The following is a 27,711-nucleotide window of genomic DNA, read 5'->3' as shown; positions in this document are numbered from 1 at the left end:
GGAATATCAGGATATGGCATCCTGAGGGGAGGCTGGAGAAACTCCTGTGCCTGCAGCTGCTTGCACCAGGGAGGTTCTTGCCAGTTCTCCTGAGTTACATGCAAAAAGTGCATGGACAGGTGACGGAATATCCCATCTTTCCTCTCCTTTCCTCACCTGGAGGTTTTGGCTGTGCAAGAGCGGGCAGTGGTGGGTCAGGATCCCTGCTCTCCCACATACCTGCACTCTCTGCCACAGCCACACCATGTGTTCTTCTGCCCTGGGCTCTAGTGAGGGTGATCTGAGCAGCTCAAAGTGTTTCTAAAATCCACCCTTTGGGCTGAGAAGCTTTTTGGCACCGGCAGAATGAGCCTGTGATTTTCTCTCTTGCTCTCTGGCTTTGCTTATCTGATTGAAAAAGAAAATGCTCAGACCATTCCCTTGTCCTCCCAGAGGGAGGGGACAGAAAAGACTGTCATAAAGACATTTCCCAGCAAAAACTCCAGCAGATGTGTTTATGTAAAGCCCTTTGAAATAAGCACTAAAAATACCTCTTCAAAATTAGGAGATGGGGAATATCGTGAGTGCTTCCCACAAGCACTCACACACACACACACAAACACCCGAGGCAGGTTCTTTGCCCACCTCATTCAACCCATTATTATTAGTGCAGCAGGAGCCCTGCAGTTTGTTATTGAAAATTATAATAGCAAATCACCAAGATATTTTCCTTGATTACACAGACTCCAAGCCAGTTCAATTTTAATCTTCTCCCTGCTATTTTTTTCCCGTGTATCAGCAGAGGCACCAGCTGCAGAAAGACACGTGGGTTTCTTGAGGCAGTTCAAACGCACAAGAGAAACACAATTCTGTACTATACATTTTTCATAAGATTTTTGCCAGTTGTGACTCTCCTCCCCCTCCTGCTCCTGGGAACCCTGTGTCCTGGCACAAGCCTGGATGCGGCTCCTTTTCCTTCTCGCACTCCAGAAAGGTTTAACGACCGCTCTCGGCACATCCCGGGCCAAAAAAGCAGCTTGGCTCTTTCTTTTCCAGCAGTTGATTTACTATGCATGGCTGGATCAGAACAGAGGAGCTTCCCCGCTGGAGGAGGCCCCGCTGGCGGCGCAGGATCAGTGCCAGATGCTCCGGGGATGCTGAGAGGGGGCAGCCCGCGGGGAGGGCTCTGTGCCGGGCACCACCTGCCAGCGGCCCCCGGGGATGGACAGTCCCTGCACAGGGAAAGCTCCACGGGGAAAGCCAGGCCTCTGGGAATCGCCTCCTTAGGCATTCTCGGTGAGCACAGCCTCTCCCTGCTCCCCACGGCTCGGTCTCCTCCTCCCCAAGGAGCCCCATCTCTGTCCCCCTTCCTTGCAGCGCTCCGTGTCCCTTTCCCTCGCTTCCAGCGACCCAGGATGGCTCTGCTGACTGCCTGCCAGAGATAACAGCGAGGAACCTGAGGAATATGGCACATGGTCACATTGTTTCTAAAGAAAACCTGGCCTGCTGCCCCATCTCGAAGGGTTCCTGCGGCATCCTGTGCCTCCCACGCTGCCGGCTCGGCTCGGGGTCCCTGCGGAGCTTCCTGCCCGTCTGCACCTGCACACTGCCCGGCTCTCGGGGGGACAATCCTGTGCCTTTCCTGTCCTCAGAGCCTCCTCCTTACACAAGGGCTCCCATGCCTGTACAGCAGCCAGTTTTCTCCTCCATCAGGAAACACGACAAGAGCTTTGGTTGTTCCAGGTGCCCACAAATGCACATGGAAGTGCTTATGTGCTGCCCCATGGCACAGCGATCTGGCACATCCCTGATCCATGGCATAACCCTAATCCATGTTTTGGGGGACACTAGGCTCCTGGGTGACCCAGAGGTCTGGGGCTGAGAGATTATGCTAAACCACACCGTAACCCCACAGCCACTCTCCTCCCGGCACTCCCGGCTCCTCTCCTTGCCATCACCCCCAGGCAGCCTGCAGCAGAGGTGAGCTGACAGCCAGGCATGGGGGCAACCTGGAACAGCCCTTGCAGAGCTTGGGATAAGGAAAAGTCTGGACCTGAGCTTGTTTCCCTTGAAACATTTGCCCACAAGCAGCACAGGGCAAAACCAAGCTGGGCAAAGGTCAGGACCAAGGGGCTGGGAGGGAGCCCAGAGGCTGTGCTTGGGCATTTCTCAACACAGCTCGGGGAGCCAGAAGCTGAGGATGATGCTTAATGCTTTAGGAAGGGTTTAACAAAAAAAAAAAAAAAAAAAAAAAAAAGAACACATGGATGTCCTAGAAAATAAGGGCTTTGGCACTCCCTGCAATATGGTCAGGCTGGAGAGCACCTTCACACCCAAGGGACTGCACAGTGCCAGCCTCTGCTCCCGGGACCATCAGATGTGCCTGCATTGTCCAGACCCTGTGCTACTTGGCATGGCAAACAGCAGTGAAATAGTGAATTTGCCAATAACAACTCGTTAAATTTTAATCAAATAGGGAATGGTAAGCACACAGTTACACACAGCTCCTGGGAGCACTGAGATCACTTTAAAAATAAATTAGTAATTAGGCACTTAGAAAGCAGCAAGGAGGTGGCTGGAGAAGATCCACTTGGAGCAGCAATGCTTTCTTTGCCACTCACATAAAGTTTTTCCTCCTCTCCCTTAATCTTCTGTTGAATTGTCACTGGAAAAGGGGAGAACACACTGGAGGTCCCAACACTCAGGTAACTCCAAGAACAAAACCTGTTCATGCAGCTGCCACATGCCTGGAGAGCTGTCCTGGAAATGCCTGGCTGAGCCTCTCTACTGCCCCATCCATCCACCCAGGCTGGGGACAGGGACACCCAGGTCACCTCATGCTGTTCATAAACCCTGAGCCACCCCATGTGCCACAACACAGGCATGGTGCTCCCTAGGGAGCAGCGATTCCCAAGGGCTCAGCTTGAAATGACTCCAACATTAAAAATTGCTCAAATCCCCCAGGACAGACTCAGGAGTGCAGCCAAATGGGTGTCCCCAACTTGGGTGCCAAATGGGTGTCCCCAGCCAGGGCATCACCTGGGCAGGGTCTGGTGAGGAAGGGTTCCTTGGCCATCCCTATCTTTGGGACTTGTCTCCTGAACATGCAGCCCCCTGTGATGTACAGGGCTGCACTGCCACGGCCACCCTGGGGCCAGGAGGGCTCCGTGACACCGTGAGGTGCAGATGTCCCCACCCAGAGAGGCGTGGGCAGAAATTAGCTCCCGTGGAAAGGAATTAACAAACACATTTCTGCTGCTGAGCAATGAGCCTATACGATCCCAGCCCAGCAGGGGATGTGGAAAGTGGACTCTAAACTCCCACTCTCATTTACTCACAGGGGTTTTTAATGGCCAAAAAGGGCCTTTTCCTCCCTGTGTGTGCAGGGACAGCTGAGCTGGAAAGCTCCTGAACTGCAGCTTCATGGGTGGGAGTGTTTGGTTTGACTCCAATTCTCTTTCCCTGTAACACCCCCTGGTCCTGTGGGAAACACCCCAGTGGTCAGGCTGCCTGCCCAGGAGGGACTGGTGAGGAGGTTTTGAATAAAGGAGAGTTTCTGGAAGGGAAGACAAGTCCTTTTCTCCTCTCACTGTGCTCCAGGATGGAAAAGGGTGGTATAGCTGTGCCATCCCTGCCACACACAGGGCTATGAGGTGCTCAGTGCTGTGTGGGAGTCAGAGCCAGAAAGAAACCTCCTGTCTGCTCTCAGGTCCCCAACCATCCACACCACCCTGCAACTCTGGCCACTGTTTTAAATCATCCCAAAAAAGAAAAAAGAGGATATTTGTCCACTTGCTGCTTCCTAGGGGGATGATTTGGAAGAGGCAGGTGAATCCCTGTGGCAGACCCTGCCAGGACAGGCTTCAGAGAATCATTTCAGTTTCCATCCCATCCATCTTTAATTGGGTGTAATAATAATTTTATTGCTCGCTGGGATTTGTGAGGCTGAACTAATATTTGTAAAATGCTTTGCTATCCTCAGCTGAAAGGCAATCTAGAGTGGCAAAGCCCTGGTGTTATTCACATTTGGATAATCCAGAATTATTCATAAACAAAATCAAGATTATGCAAATATATTCATTAGTTCTCAGAATACCTCCAGGAAAATAGGGGAATTAGTTTTGTTAACAATTATGTATTATGTAAGTGTGTGTCTAAGCACGCACAGCCCCGGTGCTGGGGCACGTTCACCTGGGACTCATCCTGGGATCCCAGAGGGCTGGAGAACAAAGGTTTGGCCTGCACAAAGCCACCACCTCAATTTTGGGATATCCTGATGCAAATCACAGCACAAAGCACAGAGCCCTGTGCCCTGCCCCACTGACACCCCCAGTGTCCCCTCTGTGCCCCCACGTGTGAGCACCATCACCTTACCCCCAAACCAGCCTCCCCTACCCAAATGAGGCCTTCCACAGTACATGCAGGGCCAAGGGGCTGTGGATTTGGGATCTGGGGCATCCCCCTCACCCAGGGCCTGCCCTTTGTGCCCTGACACGATGCCAGCTTGTGCCCAGCCTGGCTTTCCACAGCGTGTCACCGTCTGTTTGGGATGTGCTGGGAAATGGGAGATAAAGGTGCAGTGAAAATACTGCATGGTTTAATTAATGCCACATGCCTTTCACTCTATAGGTTGTGTGCATGGTTAATTATTTTTATAAAGAAAATAATTAGTCCCAATCAAGGCAGAAGCTCTCCAGAATTACAGCTCATTAACCACTCTCACATTTTTCTGTTCTATAAAAAGTCATGTGGTGCTGATGAAGATTATAGACCCTTGGAATCAGCATTAAATACGAATTCAGACAGTGTTACCATCCTATTACCATCAACTGCATCGACTTGGCTTCGGTAATTGCAGCTGGAGATGAAGGGCAGGGATTTCTGCTCCACCCAATCTCTGCAAACAAGCACCCTGCCCATCAGTTTGCTGCAAACAATGTGACCCAAGCCCTGCCTTGGCTGAATGCGGCCCTGAGGAGATGCCAGCCCCCAAGGAGAGAGGGAAAAGCTTTGGTGAAGATGAGGAGTGCTCAGGGTGGGTTCAGCTCCCATTTGCAGTGGGGCTGCTCCTGCACACAGCAGGAATCACCCTGAACCTGCCCTTTGGCAAAGCCACCAGCCCAGTGGGTGCAAAGGCCAGGAAATGCAGAGGGGACAAGGAGCAACCTTGAGGCAGTGGGAATATCCTCATGGGACATGGGGAAAATAGGGCATGGGGGGATGCTCCTGCCAGGGATGGGGGAGCATCTGCAAGCATCTCCCTCTGGGCTGTGCTAGTCCAGGCACAGGTCCAGTTCTATTGAACGTGGCACAGGCCTCGCTCAAAGCCTAATTGAAAGAAATCACAGCACATTAAAGGGAGTTCAGGTCAAATCAATACCAAAGTGCTGGGGAGGGTGAGCAGGGGGAGCAGGGCAGTGCCAGCTCTGCAGGGAGGGCACAGGCTGTGTCCAGGGGCTCCATTGCCTGCTCTTCCACCATGGGCAGGCAAGGTGAGACCCCGTCCTCTGCTCTGTGCAGGACAAACCCGGCAGCAACACAGGCTGAGGGCTGGCTGTGGCAGCCAGCAGTGGGGAGGGAGCCACAGGTCCCTAGGATCCTGCTTTTTAGTTTCCATTAATCAGGGATGGATGTGCCCTGGGTGGCATTCACAGCCCAGAGAGCAGGCAGCCAGCACTTTGGACCACTGCAAAATTAACCCACTCATCCCCATGGCACAGCTCCTGTGCCCAGAGCCCTTGGGGGGACGGGGAAATTGGGGCTCTGGGTGGAAAAAAAGCACTTGTGGTGAACTCCTGAGGCAATGGGGGAGTAGCTACTGCCACAAGGCAGCACAGAGCAGGAGCTAAACCTTCCACTGGCACGTGCTGCCAGCGTTGTGCCTCTGGCTCTGGCCCTGCAGCTGCAGAGATGCTCCACACTCACAGGGAGGGCAGGGATAGAGACAGGGACCCTGGAATCACCAAAACATTCAAAACCCTCCAAAAGGTAAAGGTGAGGGATAACCATGGAGGCTGCCCCACACACAGGGAAGGGCAGGTGACACATGACAAGTTTTGTTGCTTTGGGGTCTTATTGTCTGTAAGTTGCCAGTCTTGGAATTTTCTGGAGAATAAAAACCCCATCCCTTCAAAGAAGTGCTGAAGCCAGTTGTCTTGCTTGTCCCCATCATAACAATCCTGACCAGGCTCTGACCAGAGCAGGGGGGTTTGAAGAGGGCAAATGCTTTAAGGTAAATAAGTTCTCTGAGTTAAAGCACCAGCCTCAGGAGTAGATCTGCCCAAATCCCAAACTGCCTCTCACACCCTCTGGGCCCCAGCCATCCATCCATGTCCATGCCTTGGCAGAGCAGGATTCCTCTGCTGGCTGCAGCTGATGGAGCAGTGGAGAATGACTTCTGTTATATTTACATGCTCTTACAGATTGGTGTTACACTTGCCCAGCTTTGGTGGGCAGGGGATTGTAGGGCAGCTCCAGCTGACCCACAGATTAATGCAGCAGGAGCTCTTTAACTGTGAAATCTCTCTTAATGCAAAAATATTTCTCTTGCTGGGCAGTAGCTAATTCTTCATCCTGATGGTAATGTAGCTCAAATCCCAGCCTCCTGCCCCACTCTTTTCCTGTCACCCTCCAACACACGTGGGCACAGAGATAAATCCAATACAACCAGCCCATTGCCAAAGTGCCACCAAGTTCCTGCTGGAATTTGATGTCTGTCTGTGGCAGTGCAAAGGCACAGAGGTTGTGATGCCTGAAATGTGCTGGTGTTTGACGCGGGCTGATGGGTTTCATTTTGTCATTGTTGCCTGTGGGTCTCAGAGCATTTCAGCCACCCTGTGGGCTGTGAGATGGGCACCTGGAACCCAGCAGCAGAAAGCCCCCACAGCCCATTCCAGCAAGTGACAGAGAGAAGAGCAGCCCAACAGGCAGCAGGACCCTGCCCACACTGTCCCCTCTGCCCAGCCAGGGGTGAACAAGGAGATGCCCCAGCTGGGGCTGGGCAGCAGCTGCTTCTTCTCCCACTAATGACAATTCATAAATTAAACACGCAGAGCTTAACGGGTCATCAGTGGAGCCCCAGCCTCGCTGCCTCCAGACCAGAGACTCATTTCAGCCCGCCTCAAACACCAGCACAGTTTTTAATAGAGTTTATTTTGCCACTTGCATTATTTTTTGTCAGTCCTTCCTGCGGTCCCTGCTGCGTTGGCAGGGAGCGCGTTCCCGCCGCGTGCAAAAGAAACGGCTATTTTTAAACTGCCCGTGTTTGTCAGCGCTTCCAGCTCAAGTGCCTGCTGGAGAAGCCAGTTCTGCAGCACCCGGTGTCCCACTGAGGGTCGAGTGCCCTTTGCCAGGAGATGGTGGCACAGACGTGGGCACTGTGCCCGGCCACGCTGCCGGGGGTGATGGCCCAGCCCGCGTATCCCTGGCACACACCAAAGCCTGTTGGGGATGCTGTGCTGCTGGGACCCACCACTGCCACCAGATTTCAGGCATCACAACCTCTGTGCCTCTGCAGACACCTCTGAAATCATCAAGCAAGGCTGCAAACACAAGCTGGCTCCCTTTCTCCCTGCCCAATCCAGGCATCAAACCCTGGCCTGTTTTCCAGGTGATGGCACCACCAGGGATTTGGGCCCAAGGGAGTGAGAGCTGTGTGTGGGTCACAGGAAAGAGCTGTGGGTCACAGACCCAGTCCCGGAGAGCCTCTGAGGGCTCATGCCAGAGCAGAGGCTGTGGCAAAAGCCCTGGCACCCTCTGCACTGAAACACTGGTGGGATTTTCTGGCCCGGGCCAGGCTTTGCAGTGATGAAGAGGTTTCAGTGCCCACAGGTAGAAAATGAAAAAATAAATGAAAAAAAAAAAAAGGAGAGAAAAGGAGAGGGTGGTCATGCATGAAATTATTTCACTTCAGTGATGTGGGGGTGCATTTGATAAGTCCAGCTTATAGAGAAATGGAGGTGTGGAAAGGTACAGCCACCAGCCATGGAGATGTGGGAAGGGGTACAAATGCCAGGGAAATCTCCCAAGCCCAGGGAGCCTGGTGAGAGAAGGGATGCCTGATCACACAGAAACTCTTTCTGGGGTCAAGCTGCAGCAGCACAGGCTGTCCCAGATGATGGGGACAGGATGGTGACAGCAAGGAGACACGAGCAGCCACAGGACCTGGCGCTGGGCAGAAGCTCCTTAGCAATCCCTGTCATCAAGGTCATCACTGCTATTTATTATTTAGGGCCTCACAGCCCTAAATATTCATTAGCAGGACTTGGTGGGAGGGGTGTGAACACGTGCATGGGGTTCAAGTATCCTGCTCTCCTGCCTCTCCAGGGATGGGATAAAAGCAGGGATGGGGACTGGCTGGAGATGGTGCTGCTACCTGAGCCAGGCAAGGATGAACCCCAGCCCTGCAAGACCCTAAACTGTCATACTTCACCCTGGCCTGGTTCTCCACACTCCATGAAACAGCCTCACATGAGTGCTGGGATGCTGCTGAGGCGGGGAGGGACCCCATGGTCAGCACAGACCCCACCAGTGCCCCCCTCACAGCATCTGCAGACAGGGAGCTGCCTGGCAGCCAGGCCAGTGTCTCCAGTGGGTTTGATCAAGGGTGAAATCAAATATTTCTACAAAACCATCCTCCAGCCAGCCAGTGGAATTGTCCTCCCTTTTGCTGCCTTCCACCTGATTTCATCCCTCATCTAAAGAGATTGGATACGGTGCTTCCCTGGCACAGCAGGGACACCGCAGGGTCGCTTTTGGCCAGAGGTGGGGCAGCAGCAAATCCTGGATTTAGGGAGACCCTCATCCTGTGTTTCCTCAGCAGCTGCTGTGGCCCCTCACTCAGCAGCTGGGCCAGGTTGTGCGTGTTCTTACTGGTGAGTGTGGGAGCAGGAGCCATGGTTTGGGCCCCAAGCAAAGCCCAGCAAAGCTCTCAAGTGGACTTTTAGAGGTCAGAAATTACCTGTCCCCAAAATCACAGCACTTCCCAGCAGGGTCACGGTGCCCAGCACCAGCGCAGAGCAGAGGCAGATGGAAAGGAGGAGGATGAGGATGACGAAGGCTCTGCGAGCAGCAGGGAGTGGGTCCTGCGGGCATTCCCAGCTCTTCCCCTCGCTGAGCCGCCCCCAGCCCCCCGGCAGTGCCGAGCTGCCTAATTAGCTCTGCCTGCTCCCAGCGCCGTCCAGCTGGAGCCGGAGGGCAGGGGCACACAAAAGCCTCGCTATTGACAGCCCCTCCGAGGAAGGGGCTTTTCTTCTCCCCCTCGCTTTTCTTTTCAAGCCCCTCTCCCCCCTCCTTGGGCCGGGGCCACGGGCTCATTAGCACCGGGGCTCGCAGGATGGAGCAGCAGATGGCAGCCAGGCGGCCCCGCGGAACAGATGCCCGGCCAGCCAGGGGAGATTAGCGGGGCTGGGGGGCAGCGGCACGGCAGGGCTGCCAGCGGGGCTCCCTCCCCGCCGGCACACCCCACACATCCCTGCCGAGGATGGGGGGGCACGCTGGGGAATCGCGGCAGCCAAAGGGAGCCAGAGGTTGGCATGGCCAAAAGTCGCTGCAGAGGCCACAGGAGATCCGCAGCTGCTTTGTGCACCCTCGGAGGATACCGAGACCTCCGGCACTGCCGTGCCCTGGCTGCTCCTGCCGTGTCCCAGGGCAGCGGGCAGGACACGGCACCCAGGACACGGCACCCTTGTCCCAGACTCCTCTCCAAGATCACCCGCGACGGCAAACTACGGCTTAATCCCACCCCAGCAGCGCATCCCTCCCCCTCCGCGCACGGCGCATCCCGGGGGATTAAGGGTTAAAGCACAAATCCCCAGCGCTGCCCTGATGTGACCCACTTAGACCATCTGGCACGGAGGGATGCAGGAGCCTCCTCTGTCTCAGAGGCTGCCCCGGGAGCTGACACCAGCACCCACAGGCCCAAAAGTGGATTTTGGCTGAGTTTCTGGAGACACGGCAGTTCATGCCAACAGTACCGTGGCTGGCGGTGAGGCAGCAGGGAACTAAACCACCCCTGAATCATCCCTCAAGCCCCCACACTCCCACCAGCTCCAGTTCCTGGGACACTTGGAGCATCTCCCACCTGGGGACCCGATGCTGATGGAATTCTCAGCAGTGCTGGAGAAGTCAGGCTTCCAGGTGGGACAGGGCTCCCAGCCCCGTGCTGTGCCCGAGGTCACGGCCAGAGAAGAGATGCAGACAAAAGCCCAGCCCAGAGGGAGGGAAGCTGATCCTGCTCTGGGGCTGGGGCCACAGCATGGTGCTCATACTCATCCCCAGAGGCCAGTGGCACCTTAACACAGCAGATTTTGAAAGCATTTTCAGTTCATCAGAGCCAAAGCCCCATCCTCATGGCCCAGTGAGAGACACTGAGGGCACCCCGGTTTGGCAGAGGGGCTCAGGGCAGGGTAGGTGGTCTCTGTCCCTGATCCCATCCCTCCCCAGCACACTGGGCACAAAACCCTCTCAAATCATACTGGGATTTTGCACATGCTGGAGCAATTCCCCTGCAAAGGCAAGCTCTGGGTCAACCTCAGCCTCCCCTCATCATGCAGCCCCTCACCCTCAGCTGCACAGCAAAGCCCCACCAGGCCCTGTGTGGGGAAAGGTTAATTGGAAAAGCCCCTTTCCCCATCACCTCAGTTTTCCCTTTCACTCTGCAAACTGGTCAATAATCCATTTACTTTGGCAGAGCTCTGCTCTGGGCACAAAGCTGTCTGGGGGGCTGGATTTCGTGCCCCCCCCCCCCCAGCCCCAGCAGGAGGGAAGGTATTAATGCACTCTTTTGTTCCAGGATGAACCGTGGGTTTAGCAAAGCTTTAACCCTCCCAACCTCCAAGACAGCTAGATGGGAATTTAGATGGAAGATGCTTTATCTGCAGAAGCAGCAGGAAGGGAGTGGTGAGGGTTGAGGCAAGGGGGAAAAGCATCACTTTCTGTGCAGGTAACCCCGTTGCTGCCCCACAAGGATGCAGGATTGGGCCCTCAGCCATTCCCAGGGCACCCTGCAGGATGCTTTGGGCTATGGACACTGTGGGGGAATCCCTGGCAGGACCCCCATGGTGTAGCTGAGCCCCTTGACACTCCACAAGGGCACAGGACCAGCCAGGAGAACTGATGGGAGGTGGGCAGTGCTGGCCTAGAAACCATGGCAGCATCTCCACTGCTGTGGGAAGCACGGGGCCGGATCCAGGGCAGGGTGTTTGCAGGGGACCAGCTGTCAAGTGTGGGAGAAAACAGCAATCCAGATGGTCATCTTAATATTTCATTTGGCTAACTGGTTTCCCCATCTCCTCTCTGGCACCACAGTCATTTGCTCTTAAATTAGTCGGGAGTATCGTCAGGGAAGGGAGGCTGGTCCAAGCAGTGGCGCAGCGAAACCTTCCGGAAAAACAAACCCAGAGCGGAGCCAGGCACAGAGACCACTACAACAGGAGCTGCTGTGAGCCCTGGATCTGTTCTCTCCATGGATGGAGAGCAGGAGCCTGGCTCTGGGTACTGCTGGACCAGGAGCCTAGGGCCAGCTTGGGGACATCACCGTGCAGCCAAAGGAGCCGCTGCAAAGCCCCTGGGGGTGTGAGATGTGGCACTCAGAGGTGTGATCCTGCCCAGACGGCAGCTCCAGCTCCTGGCAGAGCCCCGTGGGATGCGAGCCGAGCCGGCAGCACCGATGAGAAGAGCTGCGAACTGCAGCATCTCTGTCCCCGCAGCTTTGGTGGCAGCCCCTGGAGCAGCACAGCCCCTCCGTGCCCGGGCAGGGCGAGCACAGCGAGTGCCCCGCGGACCCCGGCAGGGCTGGCCCCGCTCTGTGCGGCTGTCACACCCCTGGAACAGCCCAGGGCCGGCAGGACACACTGCCAGGGGACAAAAGGAGCCGGGCTGCACTGACCCAGCAGCGGAGCACAGCCCAGAGTGGGCACCTGGGTCTGCTGGTGCCCACCACAAACCACAGCAAAGCCGGGCTGGCTCTGCTCTGTGCCAAGAGCTCTGCACTGTTTCACTGCCACCGGAGCTGTCACTACCAACAGCACGGAGCGGTGCTCACATTTGGGAACTTTTTAATGGATCTGCAAACACCCCGAGCCACGGTGCTCAGCCCCACCACGATGTCTGTGCCATCCAAACTGCTGGCTAGATAGAGCCAGGCAGCATTCCTGGCACCCAGGCTGGCTGTATTTCCACAAAATCTGAATTTGTTGCCTTATTACATCTCCAACGTCAAGATATTTAAGCTCACTGAGGAACCTCCAGGCAGGAGTGCGAGTGTGAGCCAGCCCTCAGCCCAGGTGCCGACCCTACCCGATGCACAGATGGAGAAAAACAGAGGTTCCCCTCTGCCACAAAAGCTGAAGCCCTGCAAACACTGCCTGTGGAAACAAGAATTGTTCTTCTCAACTGGAGGCTGAACCCATGCTTTTCCCATTTTCCTACCTAGATTAATGGAAATCAGAGAGGTTGGAAACATTCACGCTCAGCAGCTGGGCTGCAGGGCAGAAGGGACCCCCATCCCCACTGCGCTGTGGCTCACAGCCTCCACTGGCACGGGGAGCATCTGAAAAGGCTCATTTCAAAGGATCCCTCTCTTCCCTAGGACAGGCTGAGCCCCCAGGACCCAGCCTCCTGCAGACTGAGCCCCTCTCCTCTACAGACACAGCACCTCCACGAACTTTGGCTGGTTCCCCACAGCAGCTGGGCAGGACCCGGCAGAGGAAAAACAGAGCAAAGAGAGAGGAGAGCCAGCAAAAGAGTCCTTTGTTTATAAAAGCAGCACAAATAGGATATTATTAACAAATACTGAGACAATCAGCAAAATAAAGGTGGTCTAAATTAGAGTGTGCATGGCTGTGAGGAAGCCACACAGACCTTTGCCTGTGTGACAGCCTGGCAGAGGGGCTCAAGGGGTACCTGCAGCCCCCTCGCCTCTTTTCACAGGTTTCTCTGTTGCTCAGCCTCTGTCAAACACGGGGGCATTGACTTTGCTGGAGCAGGAGGGCAGAACAGGTGCTGGGTGAGCAAAGTCAAAGCTGCTTGGCTATGGGACATGGGGGACACCATCCCCAGAGCTGTCCCTGGCCGTGGCACTGACCAGGCTGCTTGCACTGTGTGTCCCTAGGGGTCACCAGCCTCCCCTCGGTGACAAGGCAGGGTCCAGCCCCAGGGGCTGTTTCCCTCCCCAGGCTTCACCTTCCCAAGGGTCCGAGGTGAAGGGCTGACACAGAGACAAGGCCACCAGCAGGACACACACCCCAGGGCTCTGCACAACGGGGATGGAGCTGGTCACACTTTCCAGCTAATGCCCTCCACCACTCCGTAGCCCAGCTAGAGCTTTGCAGACCCGCACCCTGCTCCCAGGCTCCAAAGTTTCCCAAACCTGCCCAGCTCTGGAGCACAGCACCTGCCCAGGGAGGGGGCTCAGCCAGCCAGCACCCTCAGGCATGGGGAGGGTGCCCCGGCTTCTCCAGCCACGAACAGCTGCTGGTGGCAGGGAGACACGCTCAGGACTCTCCTTATGGTGGGAAGAGAACTAGAGATGGAGAAGGACGCAGGATCTCCCAAACCCCCCTCCCCTGCCCCGGTAGCCCTTACCTGGGCAGCGGCTTGCGGGCGGTGATACTGGCCACGATGATGCTCTCGGGTCGCGGCGTGGCCACGGCTTTGAAGGTGCCTCTCCAGAACTTCTCGAAGAGCTGCTTCTCTCCCTGCTGCACGCCGGCCATGGCCCCGGGACCCACGGGCAGCCCCGCCGCTGTCCGCGGTGCTGAGCGCTACATCCCCCGCTCCGCCCGGCCCGGCGAGCCCGCAGCCCGGCCCGCTGCGGGGAGTGCGGCCCCGGCCGCCCCCGCCTCCCGTTTTGTGCCGGCGGGGCGGGCAGAGGGGCCGGGCCCGCCGCCGTCCCCTCCCCGGCACCGCCCCCGCCGCGGCTGCGCCCGGAGCGGCGGAGCCCAGCGCGGGGAGGGGGCGGCTCCGGGGCACCCGCGACCCCCTCCGGCCGTGTCCGCTCCCCGCATGGGTGAAGCCTGGGGGGTTTCCACCCCCTCGCAGCCCCCAGGACCGTCCGTGCGTCCTCCCCATCATTTCCTTCCCCAGCCGAGAGGCCGCTGCCAGCTCGCTGCGGGATCACCGCTGCGCTTTGCCCTTTGCGGAGCACGGAGCCTCCCGGGCACAGAGAGTCCCCGGACCCCGCAGAGGCTCCCAGGAGCCTCCGTGTTTGCCCAGTCCCGACCAGACACAAGGAAAGAAAGGGAAAGCCTGGAGCCACAGCTGAGGGAGAAAGCGGCAGGAGGCCGTAGAGACGGCTCTGTAACTCGTCTATACTGAGACCCAAATGGGACAGAGAATTCGAAATACAACCCCTTTTCCACCTCCCTTCCCATTTAACTGGGCAGGGGCAGGGAGGGAGCATGCAGTTCCTCGGCTCCAGCGCTGTGCCGGGCTGGGAATCCCACAGTGGGGTCCCAACCAGCGCAGAAAACAATTCCTCTCCTTCCAGGCAGGATTTGACCCGCCAGGACCGGACGCGTGGGGAGGGAAGAAGAGCTGGGGCGGTGCAAGTGCAGCGCTGCGATCTCGCTCAGCCTCTGCGCTGAGTACAATAAAAACGTCTTTAGGAGAGAACGCTTCTTCTACCACATGCTTTGAAGCGCAAGTAAGAGCTGGTGACCTTGGATGAACGAGACAGTCTCTATTGTGCCTCAGAAACCCGCACGATGCGCTTATGTAAGCGGCGGGGGGATAATGGAGCCGGGAACAATGGGCGGTGGGAGCCGGAGAAGAAGGAAAATCATGGGGAAACTTAATCGCTTCTTGCAACACCAGCAGAAGGCTCGTTCTGGCGGCGTGGTTTGCCGGCTCCTCGTTGCCTGTCCCGCCTGTCAGCAGCCGGGGTCAGCAGCGCTGGCACACGCGGGCCGGGCTTTGTGCCGCGGCTGGACGGGGATGCTGGGGAAGGGCAGCAGCGAGAGCGGGCACGCATCCAGCAGGGCTTGGAGAAACACTGTCAGCGCTGCCAAACAATGCCTGAAAACCCCACGGGGAAGGACAGCGCTCAGGCACGGCGCAGAGATGCTCGCTGGGAGAGTGTTATCCCCCGGGAAGCCGCCCAAGGGAAAGGCGGCTCGGAGCTGTGCTCCAGCCCAGGGCACGATGCGCATGCCGGGGGCAGGTGTCAGAGCGGGGATCCTCCAGGGACAGTCACAGCAAAGGGCAGAAGGAGCAGGAGAAAGGGTTTGAGAGGCTAGAGCTGCCAGGCTGTGAAAGCACGGCTGGGGAGGGCACACACAGCAGCCCCTGCACAGCCACCAGAGGCCAAAGCTCGTCTCCTGCAGCTGGGCACGGACAGGGACTCCCCACCCGAGCAAATCCAACCTCGGCTTTCCTCTGGCCCTGCCAGTCATTCCCACAGAACATAGGCTGCTCATTAGGAACCTGTTTCCCCTTCAGAGCACATTAAACTCAATAAAGAGAGATCAGGTGTTAAGTACACCCACTCCCCAGTCTTGCTCTGATTTGTTGGCGAGTGACCCAAACGTGGGGTGAGGATCAGGCAGGAGCCCCAGCGGCACTGTCAGCCCCAACCCTCCTCTGGTGCCTCATTACCACACAACCTGCCAGGCATCACCATCCCCTGGGCTTTGCAGGATGAGCCCAACCACCTCCAGCTGCACTCCGGGGCATTTCACCCCTTCCACCAGCGCTCTCTCCAATCACCCTAACATTTAATCCCAAATAAAAAGAATAATAAATGTTTGCACTATTAAATTAGCAGCACGGGTGGTGTGTGGGCAGGAGGAAGGCTGCCATCACTACAAGAGCCTCTCTCCTGGCACACCTTGTGGAGACATCAGTGAGCCAATTAAGCAATTGGCTCGGTTAACGGAGGCTCCCAGGAACAGACTCCCCTGCTATAGAATAACTGCGCAGTAATAAATTGTCTCATAAATAAACAGCCTGAGAAAGCATTATAAGATAGCCACGAAAAGCACTATATCACAAGCAGAAAGGATGCTGTGTGCATCTGGTGTGTCTGTTAACCCATGGAACCAGGGCTGGTGTCCCTCTGGGGCTCTGGGACTGCTCCCATGGGGTGGGCATGGCCACAGCATCCCTGGAGCCCCTGCAGGTGCTGCCTGTCCTATGGGAGCACCGTGTGCCAGCAGCACAGAGCCCTCAGTTAGTCACCCCTGGGAGTGCCATAAATGCCAGCCTGGGTTATTTACAGCTGCAGCAGTAACGTGGGGCTCTGCCAGGTTCAAATGCTTGCTATAAACTGTAGCAGAGCGAGTGAGTCTTGGAATGGGAACAGGGAAACTGCATAATTGCACATTTTCCTCTTAATCAGGACCTATTAATAAAATATAATATATAAACTTCTTTAAAGAGCTCTTCTCTCATTATTTGGGGGTTTTTTGAGTGACACAAAGGGCCTCCCTCCAGTGCACGGGGTGCTGCAGACCAGGCTCTCCCCAAGGCTGCTGGCCCCCAGCCCTGCTTGCCACACCTGGCTCTGCAGCCCTACAACCCCCTGTACCCTACAATTAAACACCCAGAACCCTCCTGACCTCCCAAACCTCCCCTCAGCATCCAAATCCCCCTGGGAAATGTGAGAGGGACCCACCTGGCTCAGGGACAGAGGAACTCCAGCCATGCCTTCTCCTGCTTTTCCCTCTTCCACATTTAAAGGGCCCTGTGCCCTCATCCCCTCCCACACAGAGGCTTTGATTTTGAGGATGTGGAGAGAAGAGGGGGGTCCCTGCTCTGGTGAACACCCCCTGGGCTGCTGCTGAGGAGGACAAGCCCGAGGGAAGCAGGGATCAGCAGGAAGAAGCTGTGTGTGTGCAGGAGGCACCCCAAGGGAGGGAAAGGAGAAAATGTGTTTAGCAAGGATTAAGTTTTAATCTGTTCCCCCTAGTAGGGAGAAGAAAGCTGGGCTTGTCCTGGAGCTACATAAATATTTTTCTATAAATGTTGAGCGTTGTTTTGGTTTGGGTTTTTTTCTTATTTGGCTTGTACCCAGTGGGAAGAGCCAGAACCTGGTTTTGCTCAATCCACTCCATTCCCACCTCCCCGTGCCATTGGCATGGCACCACTCCAGCCATTCCCCAAACAGATTTACTGGGAGGGCAGAAAGTCAGTAATTATCTCTGGAAGTATTCATTACATCAAGAGTCAATAAACAAAGGCTGTGAGTGCCCTCTGCTCGTGGCACTCCAGAAGCACCTACCAATTATTCCCTTGGCTCTGCCCTGCCTGCCAGGAGGGGGGTCCTGCAACTGAACTGGTTTGGCCATGGAGCTGTGCAGAGGATGCCCAGTGGGGCTGGATCCAAGCTGGTTTTCCCAATGAAAGAGTGAGTGAGGAGTGGCCTGCAGGGTGAAGAAGCAGCAACAACCACAGGACAATGTGCACTGTGTGCCAAGCTGGGAACAACCCTCAGATGGCGGCAGGACGCAGCTGCTGGAGCACCTTTAGCCTGGTAAATGCATTTAGGAGGATCAAACTGTTGCAAGAGGGAATTCACCACCTTTCTAGGGGTAAATACCTGGTTTATGGCCTTTTACCCTGCAAGGCTCCTGGCTGACCCCTCAGGGCAGAGCCCAGCACCCAAATGTCCCACTCTGCCCATCCCTATATTCAGGTGCATCCAAGGTCAAGGTACTCGCTAAAGGTGTCTTATTTTTCTTTTCTTTTTTTTTTTTTTTCTTTTTTTTTTGGCCTTCCACCCACAGAAAACCCAGGGGAGTCCATGCAAGGCTGTGCTGGCCCCTTGGGCACAGGATGGTGGCAGTGACCACCCTGTCCCCTGCCTCCATCACCCTGCCCAAGTTTCTCCAGGCAGTAAATAAGGGCAGTGGGAAGTGGAGCTGCAGCTTTCCCTGCAGAGGGCCAAGGCTGTGGCTGCACCCACTGCCCACAAGGGCCATCAGTGCCCAGCTCAGGAGCTCCAGGATGCTGGGTCTGGTGTGAGGGGGCTGCTGGGGCTGACATTGGGGTGAAGACCCTTGTTTGGGTTGATAAACAACAGGGATGCCCATGTCCCCTCCATCAGCACTGGCTCCACTGTGCCTGGCAGGGAAGAGGGAAACCTGTGGGGTTTGAGTGTGAAAAACCACGATGGGAGTGGGACCAGCACAGGGTGGGACATCCCCATCCAGCCCCTGGATCTCAGGATACCTCCCCATCATCTCCAGACGGACACTGGATGCTTCTCCATCATCTCCAGACGGACACTGGATGCCTCTCCATCATCTCCAGACGGACACTGGATGCCTCTCCATCATCTCCAGGTAGACACTGGATGCCTCTCCATCATCTCCAGGGGGACATCAGGGACCTGCCAAGCCTGTGTCCCCCTCCCCAGGACCAGGTGTGTCCCAGCCTGCTTTCAGTGCTGGCCTCTGTGGAAGCAGCCGGCTTCTCTGTGGGCAGGAGGGGGCTCTGCAGCTCACCTGCCCACGCATCTGCTCCAACAAAAGCCTTTTCCCCTCGCTGCTTACCCAGTGAAGCCGCACGGCCCAGATATTTAGGCAGAAGGAGAAAAAAGGGCGCAGGGACAGGAGCTGTGAGCAAAGCCGCCGGGAAGAGCAGAATGAGAGAGCAGGAGCAGAGGGAGGCAGGGAAGCCAGGCAGCCAGGCCATGTCCTTTTCTTCCCTGTGGCTCTAAAAAAGCTCCAGACTGGAAAAGGGGACGGAGGCTTGAAGTTGAAAATATGATTTTTCCCCTGTGAGCAGCAGTGGCTGTGGAGGCGAGCCGGCCCCAGGGACCCTGCGGCAAAGCTGCGCAGCCGCTGCTCCCCGAGCGCCACTGCTGAGAGGTCAGACAGGGCTGGCACAGGGGGACAGAGGGGACAGAGGGGACAGAGCCCGCAGCCACACGTGTCCGAGCAGAAGAGACAGAGCCTGGCTTGCCAAGCTCCTCGCTGGGCTGTGGGGGGCACAGAGAGCCCCCAAGTGTGGGCAGAGGGTCCCAGAGCCCCAAGGATGATCCCCCCGGAGCTGGGGAGGCTGCTGGGCTCTCTGTGCCCTCCCTGCTGGCAATTGGCAGCCTCCAATCACACGGACAGCACTGATGGATGTTGCAGGAATCACTGACAGCTCGGCTCTGGCTGCAGGGGGCAGGTTGGGGATGCTCAGCACAAGTTTGGGATGCAGAGAGGGAAGGCAGCGGGCTTTGGCCTCCGGACTGGGAATGCTGGAAGGGGTCAGACAGGATGTGCACCCTCGTCCAAGCCAGCACTGAGATTTTCCATTCCTGGCTCAGTCCTGCTTCCCTTCCTCCAGCACCTCCCTGCACTGAACCAAGTCAGGGGCAGGAGAAGGTCTGAATTCCCCAAACTGCTCGAGCTCACCCTTCCTTGGCCACCCCTTGCACAAAAACCCATCTCCCTGGGGAAGATGAGATCTGGGTAAGGTGGGACAGAGACAAGGAGCAAAATCCTCACCCTGTCACTTGGGATTCAGATCTTAAAACTCATTTCATGAGCCCCCAGGAAGATGCTGCCCAGGACCAAAGGTATTTAACCAAATCTGCCTGGGGAACACTGATGGGACAAGCGGTTTGACCCCATGCAATCACCTCTCACTGAGCTTTTTCTTTCCCTGGATTTTTTCCCCCTCTGGATTACTGGGGGCAGGGGGAGCAGTGGACAGAGGAGCCTCCTCAGCCCCTGCCACGCTGGGCTGCCCACACCACAGGGGGATGGAGCAGGAGGGAGCAAAGTGCTGCCTTTTGGCTTTTATAGACTATTACTGATAATGGAGAAGAACAAAAAGGCTTTAAAATAAAGCACTCGAGGGCGTCAGCCTAAGCGTTAAATAGGCTTCTGCTAAAATGCTGCTTCCACTGAAAAAGCTCCCTGATTTGGATTGCAGGCATTACCCTGCTTGGGAGAAAGCTCTGATAAAACCAAGGAGACAGGCAGCCCCATCCCGGGAAAGAGGCTCTGGTGCTTCTCCTGAGGGTGGCATTGCTCCCAGCTGCCATTCAGGGTGCTCCTTGCTCAGATCACTGCCACCCATGCAGAGGTGCCCCAGGAGAACCCGAAATTTCAGCCTTCCCACCCGTGTGGGGAGCAGCACTGCCCCTGTAAAACACACAGAGCATTTTGCAGTGTTAATGGGCAGCACAACTGCTAATGTGTAAACTTTTACTGCTCTGGAGGGTAAACAGAGAGTTTGGGGAGCAGACACTTCCCATTAAGATGCACTAATGAAACGTGAAAATGTTTTAGCGTGCTGTAATTTTATATATTTTTTGAGAGCAGCTGCAGTGCTGTTCCATTTGTGGCTAATTTAAGCACAATTAAACCAGGCTAAATTACAGCCAAGTAACTGCAGGAACTGATGTGACAAGGGACGTGTCCAGGGGCCCCAAATCTTGCTGACCTTGCTGTCACTGTTCAGGCTGCTCTGCAGGCTGGGTCAAGAGCTGACAGCTCCTGGAGCTCGCCCAAAGGTCACAGCAGATCCCTGAGGACAGTGGGGTCTTCAGCCAGGGTGGGAAGTGCTCCAGGGCTGTTGTGGGGGTATCTGGGTGTGCCTGGATCTTGGAAAGGTCCTCTTCTTTCTTGCTGGGAGCTTGGATGAGCCCAGGGCTGTAGCAAACCCTTCCTGCTTGGCCAGAGAGCCCCAATCCCCCTTGCAGCAGCCCTGATGTCCTTCCTGGGACATCTCCTCAGACCACAATTACCTGGGGGATGCTGAGGCTGCATCCCACACCTCAGCCCAGCTGCCTCCTGGGGAGGCTGATTCACCTCAGGAAAAAAAAAAAAAAAAAAAAAAAAAAGCCAAAAATCTGATTTTTCTGGAGAATGAAAATAGCATTTCCTTTTGGGTAAAGGGAGGAATAGAATACCTAGAGGCTGTGTTGTGCCTGCTGGTATCATCCTGAGCTGCTGGCTGCACTGCTGGCTGCAGGCTCCCCTCAGCAGGGATGGAGTCCCACAGCCTCGTGTCCTGCATGGTTTGGGGTGCAGAGCCTGTTCCCAGCAGTTTGGGGGTGCTTTGTACTGCTCTGCTTAGCTGAGGGTGGCCCTGCCAGTGAGGATTGCTCTGAGGGTTTCAAAAGCACCAGCAGCCAGCTCAGGGCTCCTGCAGCCCCCAGCACAGGAACTGCTGCTCCCAAGGGCTTTTCCAGTTGATTCAGGCAATTGCTGTAAATCCCCTGTGGCCACTGCTTTCCAGCTGAGCCAGGTTAGACCCAATTCAGCTCAGGGAGAGCAGGGCTGACGTCCTCCCACAGCCTTTAGGGATGCTCCTGGTGCCTAGGGGCACTGTGTCCCTGCAGATCTGTCCCCCACCTCCTCTCCCCATGGCACATGGGCAGGCTTGGCACAGGAGCAGCAGACCAGCATGGCAGGGCCCAGCATGGCCAGGATTGTCCTACCCAGCCTCGCTGCAGGACTCACACTCCCCTTTCATCTCCTCGGTGCCTCTCCCCAACCCCTGGGGCAGAGGGAATGCCAACCTCTGCCCCTCACACAGCCAGGGATGCTGGGGAAGGTTATGCCCCCATGCCATAACGCCCAGCCGGGGTGGTGACAGCAGAGCCACCCACAGCCCCCTCTGCTCTGCTGCCTCTAACAAGCCCCGTTAAGCAGGCCATGCCTCATCAGCTCCAATTAGCGTCGTTCCTGAGCCTCAGGCAGCTCCATCACCCGCGGCCGGTGAGCCTCAGCATCCCCCGGTGCTGCTGGTCCAGTGCCCAGCAGGAACAGACCCCATAGATCCCATAGATCCCATGATGGATCCCAAGATCCCATGGATGGATCCCATGGATGGATCCCAAGATCCCATGGATGGATCCCACAGATCCCATGGATGGATCCCACAGATCCCATTGATAGATCCCATGGATGGATCCCACAGATCTCATGGATGGATCCCATGGATGGATCCCAAGATCCCATGGATGGATCCCATGGATGGATCCCATGGATGGATCTCACAGATCCCAGCTCTGGATGAGGCTGCAGCCAGGCCAAACCTCCCCAGCGCGGCCTCCAGCTCCGCTCTAATTAATCCAATTACAACACTGCGTTGGCGGCGCAACCGGTGGATTAATTGCGGTTCGTTCCAGGTAGAGGGAGGCGGAAACGCTCAAAGTGGCTTCTTGTTTGCTGTTAACTGTGCCAAGCCCGGCCTCCAAGAGCTGGAGAGGAAGGAGTCCTGGCGCCAGCATCATCCTCGGTGGGACAGCGAGGAGCTGGGTGCCTGCAGAGCCCCTGCCCTGATCCCACAAACAAATCCTTGCCTAAAAAAACAAAGATTAGGGGGTTGAAGGTGGGAGCAGGAGTGTGAAGTAAAAGGCTGCTTGCTCTCAGACCTGTGTGTATACATATATATGTATATTTAATGGAATAAAAAGGAGATTATTGGAAACAACTGATTGTTCAGACTGTCAAAGAGATGAAAGTGTCAGGAGTAAACAGATGCCGGTCACGATTCAGCGCTCATTAAGGTAGGAGAAGGATTCATTTCATATGCATGATTAACTCCTGGCCACTGATGATTTACACAGCAGATGATCAAAGGAGAATTAATTATTGCACAAATCGGGCTGCTGCCAGCCCGGCCCCTGTCCCTGACGGCGCTGCCGGTGGCACAGCCCGTGGCCCCCAAACCCAGGACAGCCCTGGCCACTGCTGCCCCAGGCCATGCCTGGCCCGGCTGGGAGCTGTTTGTCCCCACAGCTCTCAGCTCTCCCCCCCATTTCACTGCCCAGCACCCCGAGGATCCTGGGCTGCACCCCCAGGCACCGTGAGCATCACTGGGGATGTCCAGCACGCAGCCCAACCATCCCCTCCCCGCTATCAGTAATTAACCCAGGGAAGGTGCCTCTCCACTTGACACCTTTCCTTTCCTTTGTGATTGAGTCTCTCTCCGTTACAAACCCACGCTGTAATTAAAGGAAGGAACTCCACTCCCTTCACCTGATTTATTTTTTAACACCGTCCCCTTTTAATCTCGTTCCTCCCTTAATTAAATTACGAGCCGTGAATCAACACCACTGCCAAAGCTGCTCTGCCTCACTCACTTCCCTGCTCCGAGAAGAATCGCCAGGAGTGACAGGCGAAGAGCAGCTCTGCTCGTGCTGGGATTCCATGAGAGCACAGGGGCTGCATCCTGCAGGGCTCACAGAGAGGAAACATGAACCCCGGGCCCAGGTGTGGAGCAGGAGCGATGCTGTGGGATGATTTCACAGCCAGTTTGGGCCCTGGCAGGTGATGGAGGACACGGGGCAGCTGGAGAGGCATCACCCTTCTGCCTGTGCCCGCTCTCAGGGATGAGAAACCTGCTGGAAACAGGGCCCTGCTGGGATGGTCCATCTTTGGGAACGGCGGGCTGTGAGCCACAGATGCCCTGCAGCCCCCAGGGTCCAGGATCTCAGCATCCCTGGCAAGTGTGGTGCTAAGGATCCCTCGATCCCGCATCCCTCCCGCACCACGGCACCCCGTGCCCTACCGGCCTGCTCCCCGCGCCTCCCCTCCCAGCTCTGCAGCCAGCACTAAAGGACAATCAGATGTCACCGCCTGACCCGGAGAGCCCCCCAGCACCCATCCCTGCGGTGCGGGAGAGCCGGGAATGCCGCTTGTCCCCCTAGGGTGGCACCGTGACCCCCTCCGTGCAGGCTGGGGCTGACAGAGCTTTTAATGAGGGATAATGGTGGTCTGCACCTAAACGCATCGTTCTATTGGCTCATGACTGCAGCAGCACCGGGACAGCAGGGATAAATCAGAGAGGGCTCCCAGGGGCTTTATCCCTGCGGACAGCCCAGAGGGAGGGCAGGGGAGGCGGCAGAGCCACCTCTGCCTCATCCCCTCATTGAGTGCAAATGAGCCTGATGCCAATTTAATGAACTGCTGATGACTATCGCCTTTATTTTTAAATCTGAATTCCCGCAGGAGTCACCTTCAGCAGGGAAGCAGCCCCTCCCCAGCGGCGGCAGCGGGGATTGATTGCCTGCAGCTGATTAGCAATTACACTTCAGGGTAAATAGCATCACCCTGGGCTGGGCACGGGGTGATGATGGCACATTCTGGGGTTCCTGCAGGGATGGGACCCTCGGGGGTCACAGGCAGCTCCCGGCTGGAGGGGACAGTCCCTCACATCATTTTCTTCCCAAAGACTGTGGTGGCTCTGTGTGATGGGCTGAGCTCGCCACCTTTCCCTCCCCAGGATGAGTCTCTCCTGCTGCCGCCGAGCTGGTACTTAGAGGCATTTATGAATTGTGTCTTTAATACGGCGCTGGAATATTTGCCCCATAAATTCTTAAAATCAGATTTATGGATGAGCTATTACTGACATCACAGACTATTAATAAATCGGTTAAACCTACAGAGAAGATTGTCTTCCCCCCCCCGGCACAATAAGCACATAAAAAGGGCCGTGAGGCAGCACAGCAGCTGCGGGCGGTGCTGCCTGGCCAGGGGCACACGGGCCATGTGCTGTGTGTCCCCAGGGCCACCTGCCCTGCCCCGGAGGCCACCAGCCATCCCTCCCCGTGGGCTGTGGGATGCCCGGGGCTGATCCCGCTCCTCAAAGGCAGGATCCAGCACATCCCCGTTTCCCCAGGCAGCGGGGCCGCAGGGAGCTGCAGGCAGAGTCGGGCACTCCGGAGGGTGCCAGGGACACAGAGGGCGCCGCTCCGAGCGCGCTGCCTCCCTGCTCAGGAGAGGAGCTATTTGCAGAGCGAGCGCGCAGCTATTTCGGGGAGAGGCTTCATTGAGAAAAGCCATCTGGAGAGAGGCGGCAGCGGAGCCGCGGCGCCGGGAGCAGCTGGCCCCGCAGCTCCGCTGCGTTCCCGGGGCTCTGATGCACAGGGAAAATGCGGAGTCTTTCCTCATTCCCAGCCGCGTCAACTGCCTGGATATTGGGATGTTTTGTACCCAATTCAGAGCCAGAGAAACCTGGTGGTTTTATCCTCACTCCCACCCTTGGCAGGGCTGTTCCCACCCTGGGGAGATGCTCAACCTTCCCATGCGATCCCCAAGATTTAGGCAGACAAGACCGGGAGACACCCTAAGACCGGCTCCTGGTGCCATCGTGGGTGACAGGAAACGTGGGATGGAGGGTTTGAGCCCCACACCAACTCCTGGAATGGGGGTATACCCTCTTCCTGAAGAGAAAGGGGCTGTGGAGGGCAGTGATAGGAGGAAATCCCACTGCTGGGAGCGGGTGGCTGGCACTGACCCCACTGCAGTGGCCCCACATCCAGCCTGTGCCCCCGGTGCCACCAAGCACGAGGAGCTCTCCACCAGAGTCAGGACACGGCCCCGGGAGCACAGGGGGAGATAAACAAACACAAATGCAATATTTTCTTCCGCCACCAAGTTTCCATCAGTGCTGGCTGGCTGGGTTTGATTAAACCTCTCATTTATTACATTTTTGCAATATAGTTTCACTACCAGATTAAACGCACATCAAACCCACGGGAAGGGTCCCAGCACACCCATGAGCAGCACAAGCCATGGCAGAGTGGGCTGACAGGGGGGACAGTGGGACACGAGCTGGGCCTCCAGCAGCTTTTGTGCAGCTGCGAGTGCAGCTCTGTGTGGGTGGGTTCCCTGGGGATGGCAGGCAGGGGGATCTGTGCAGCTGGGAAAGGGCCAGAGAGCCGTGCAGACCCTCCTACAGCAGTGGGCTCACCGAGACATGTCACCTGCTGAAGGGACACCCATGGGTCACTGAGCTGCGCTGTCCCTGTGCAGCAGCTCTCCACGGGTGCCAGGGTGATGCAGTCCCATCCTGATCCAGCTCTGAGGAAGAGCTGCTGCAGTCCAGAGCCATCTCCACGGGGCAGTTTCACCATTCGGGCTCTCAGCTCTCTGCCTGCTGCCCCCGGAGGGGCTGGCTGCTCAAATCCCCTCCAGCACCGCAGCTGCCGGGCTGTGCAGCCTCTCCTGACACCAGCCCCGCTGCCGGGCACTTGAAAAGCCTCTGTGTAAAAGAAATTAATAGCAAAGTGAATTGCACTCGAATGCAGCTTCTGCAGAGATAAAGCAGTGGCAGGGGAGCGGTGGAGTGTGAGGGAGGAGTTTAACCTCCCCTCCCCACAAGCGCAGGCAGTGATGGATGATGACATTATCACAAAACCAGGTCAGATTAAGACCAAAACAAGCCGAGATCCACGAGGCTTCCTGCCGGGGTCCTCACCGGCGGGGCTGGGTGTCAGCAGGCTGACAGCAGATGTCAAATGATTGATTCCTGAGCAGGCTGGCTTTCCTTCCCAGCCCTGTGATTGGGAGCTGGGAGGGCTGGGGCTGCCTCCTGACACCGGTGGGGTTCTGGTGGGTCTCACCCAGCAGCCAGCGATCGATGCTCACCCCCGAGCCAGCTGCCTCCAGGTTGGGGGTGTTTGTTTGCTGTGTGATGGACAGATTCGGGAAAAGTGCATCCTGAAAGCTCTATGGCCTCGTCTGGAGGCTGTGGGGCTTTCACCCCCAGCCTTTGCCAGATCAGTGCAGCAGCAGATCAGCCCACCACGGAGCTGCCCTCGATCCGGACAAGCACGAAGAATGGAAAAATGTATTGTAAAAAAATGCAGGTTTGCAAGGGCTCAACTCACTGTGTGCCCCATGGGCAGGAATGAGAGGCTGGAACAGAGTAGGAGCATCTTCCACAAGCTACAGCTCCGAGGGGGAGGACAGTTTTCCCCCAGTTTTCAGGTGGAGTTTTCAGGGAGCAGCACTGGCAAAGCATCCCTGGCTGGGAAAGCAGCAGCCAGCAGGACCTGAGCGCCACAGCTCCGTCATCAGCGGTGATTAACGAGGCGTCTGAGCTGTCCTTCAGCACCAAGAGACAGCAGGAAAATGCCTGTGGGACAAGAAATGGGCTGGTAACCGAGAGGCTCCTGCTGGTGACTGACTCTTTGGACAGGGAGTGTCCCATCCCCAGGCAGTGTCACCCCGGCTGCCATCCCTCCCCAGACACCTTTGTGCTCCCGATTCCCAAGGGGATTTGTCTTGCAGGGCCCCTGCAGGTGCTGGCAGGAGGGAGTCAGGAGCTGTTCCCACCTGTCAGGGCACAGCAACTTAATGTCATTCAGAGCTGGGATCTCACCTCCAAATCCCTCCTTCCTTGACGAGAGCAAAAACCATCCACTCAAATCTTCAAACAGCAGTTCAAAGCCTTTACATGGCTCTCAAGATTAATTAGCAGCTAAATAATAATCCAGGATAAGTCTTACCAGGGCATAAGAACCACGAAATGGTCAGCAGTGATGTGCAGGATCCAAGGCAGGAGAAAGTTTCATGTTCCTGGTTAAATCCAACATCTCCCAGGAAAATGCAGCCTCTTCCCATAACAAACAGCCGTGTCAAGAGTCAATCCTCACCCGAGGAACATTTCAAAGCGAACTCACCTGGGCCAGAGGGGCTGTTTGCTTCACCTGTGTTAACCTTGGGCAGGGCAGCAGCAGAGCTCTGGTCACTGAGGGCCACCCCAAATTCCCACCAGTGGGTTGGAGAAAGCTTCTGGTGGGTCAGAGCTGCTGCAGGGGCAGGAGGCTCAGCAGAGGCATGGCCATGGCCTGAGGATGGGCATTAAATACAGGGACACTGTGTCAGCTCTGGGACATGCTCACATGCAAGCAGTGCCAAGAGGAGAAAGGACTGCCTTTGCCTCATCCTGATGTGGGTACTGTGCCCAGCGCCTCTGCCACAGCTCAGAACGATGCTTTTCCTGCTCTGAGCTCCCACCTGAGGCTCACATCCCACTCCAGAGGCCACCACTGCAGGC

The 27,711-nt window shown here is 56.5% G+C and overlaps 1 protein-coding gene across 1 annotated transcript in view; it reads right to left on the bottom strand.

The window, feature by feature from the left end:
- Positions 1–13,694, bottom strand: part of SRRM4 (serine/arginine repetitive matrix 4) — a 39,711-nt gene extending 26,017 nt beyond the window's left edge. The window contains exon 1 of the mRNA XM_059485313.1: positions 13,564–13,694. Within this exon, the coding sequence (XP_059341296.1) occupies positions 13,564–13,694 (131 nt within the window). The remainder of the gene's footprint in view (positions 1–13,563) is intronic.
- Between the last annotated feature and the right edge of the window lie 14,017 nt (positions 13,695–27,711).

The sequence above is a fragment of the Ammospiza nelsoni genome, chromosome 18 (genome assembly GCF_027579445.1).
Source record: "Ammospiza nelsoni isolate bAmmNel1 chromosome 18, bAmmNel1.pri, whole genome shotgun sequence".
In the NCBI taxonomy this organism is placed as follows: domain Eukaryota; kingdom Metazoa; phylum Chordata; class Aves; order Passeriformes; family Passerellidae; genus Ammospiza; species Ammospiza nelsoni.
The sequence above is the reverse complement of the archived record's forward strand: the minus strand, read 5'-3'. Positions and strand labels throughout refer to the sequence as shown.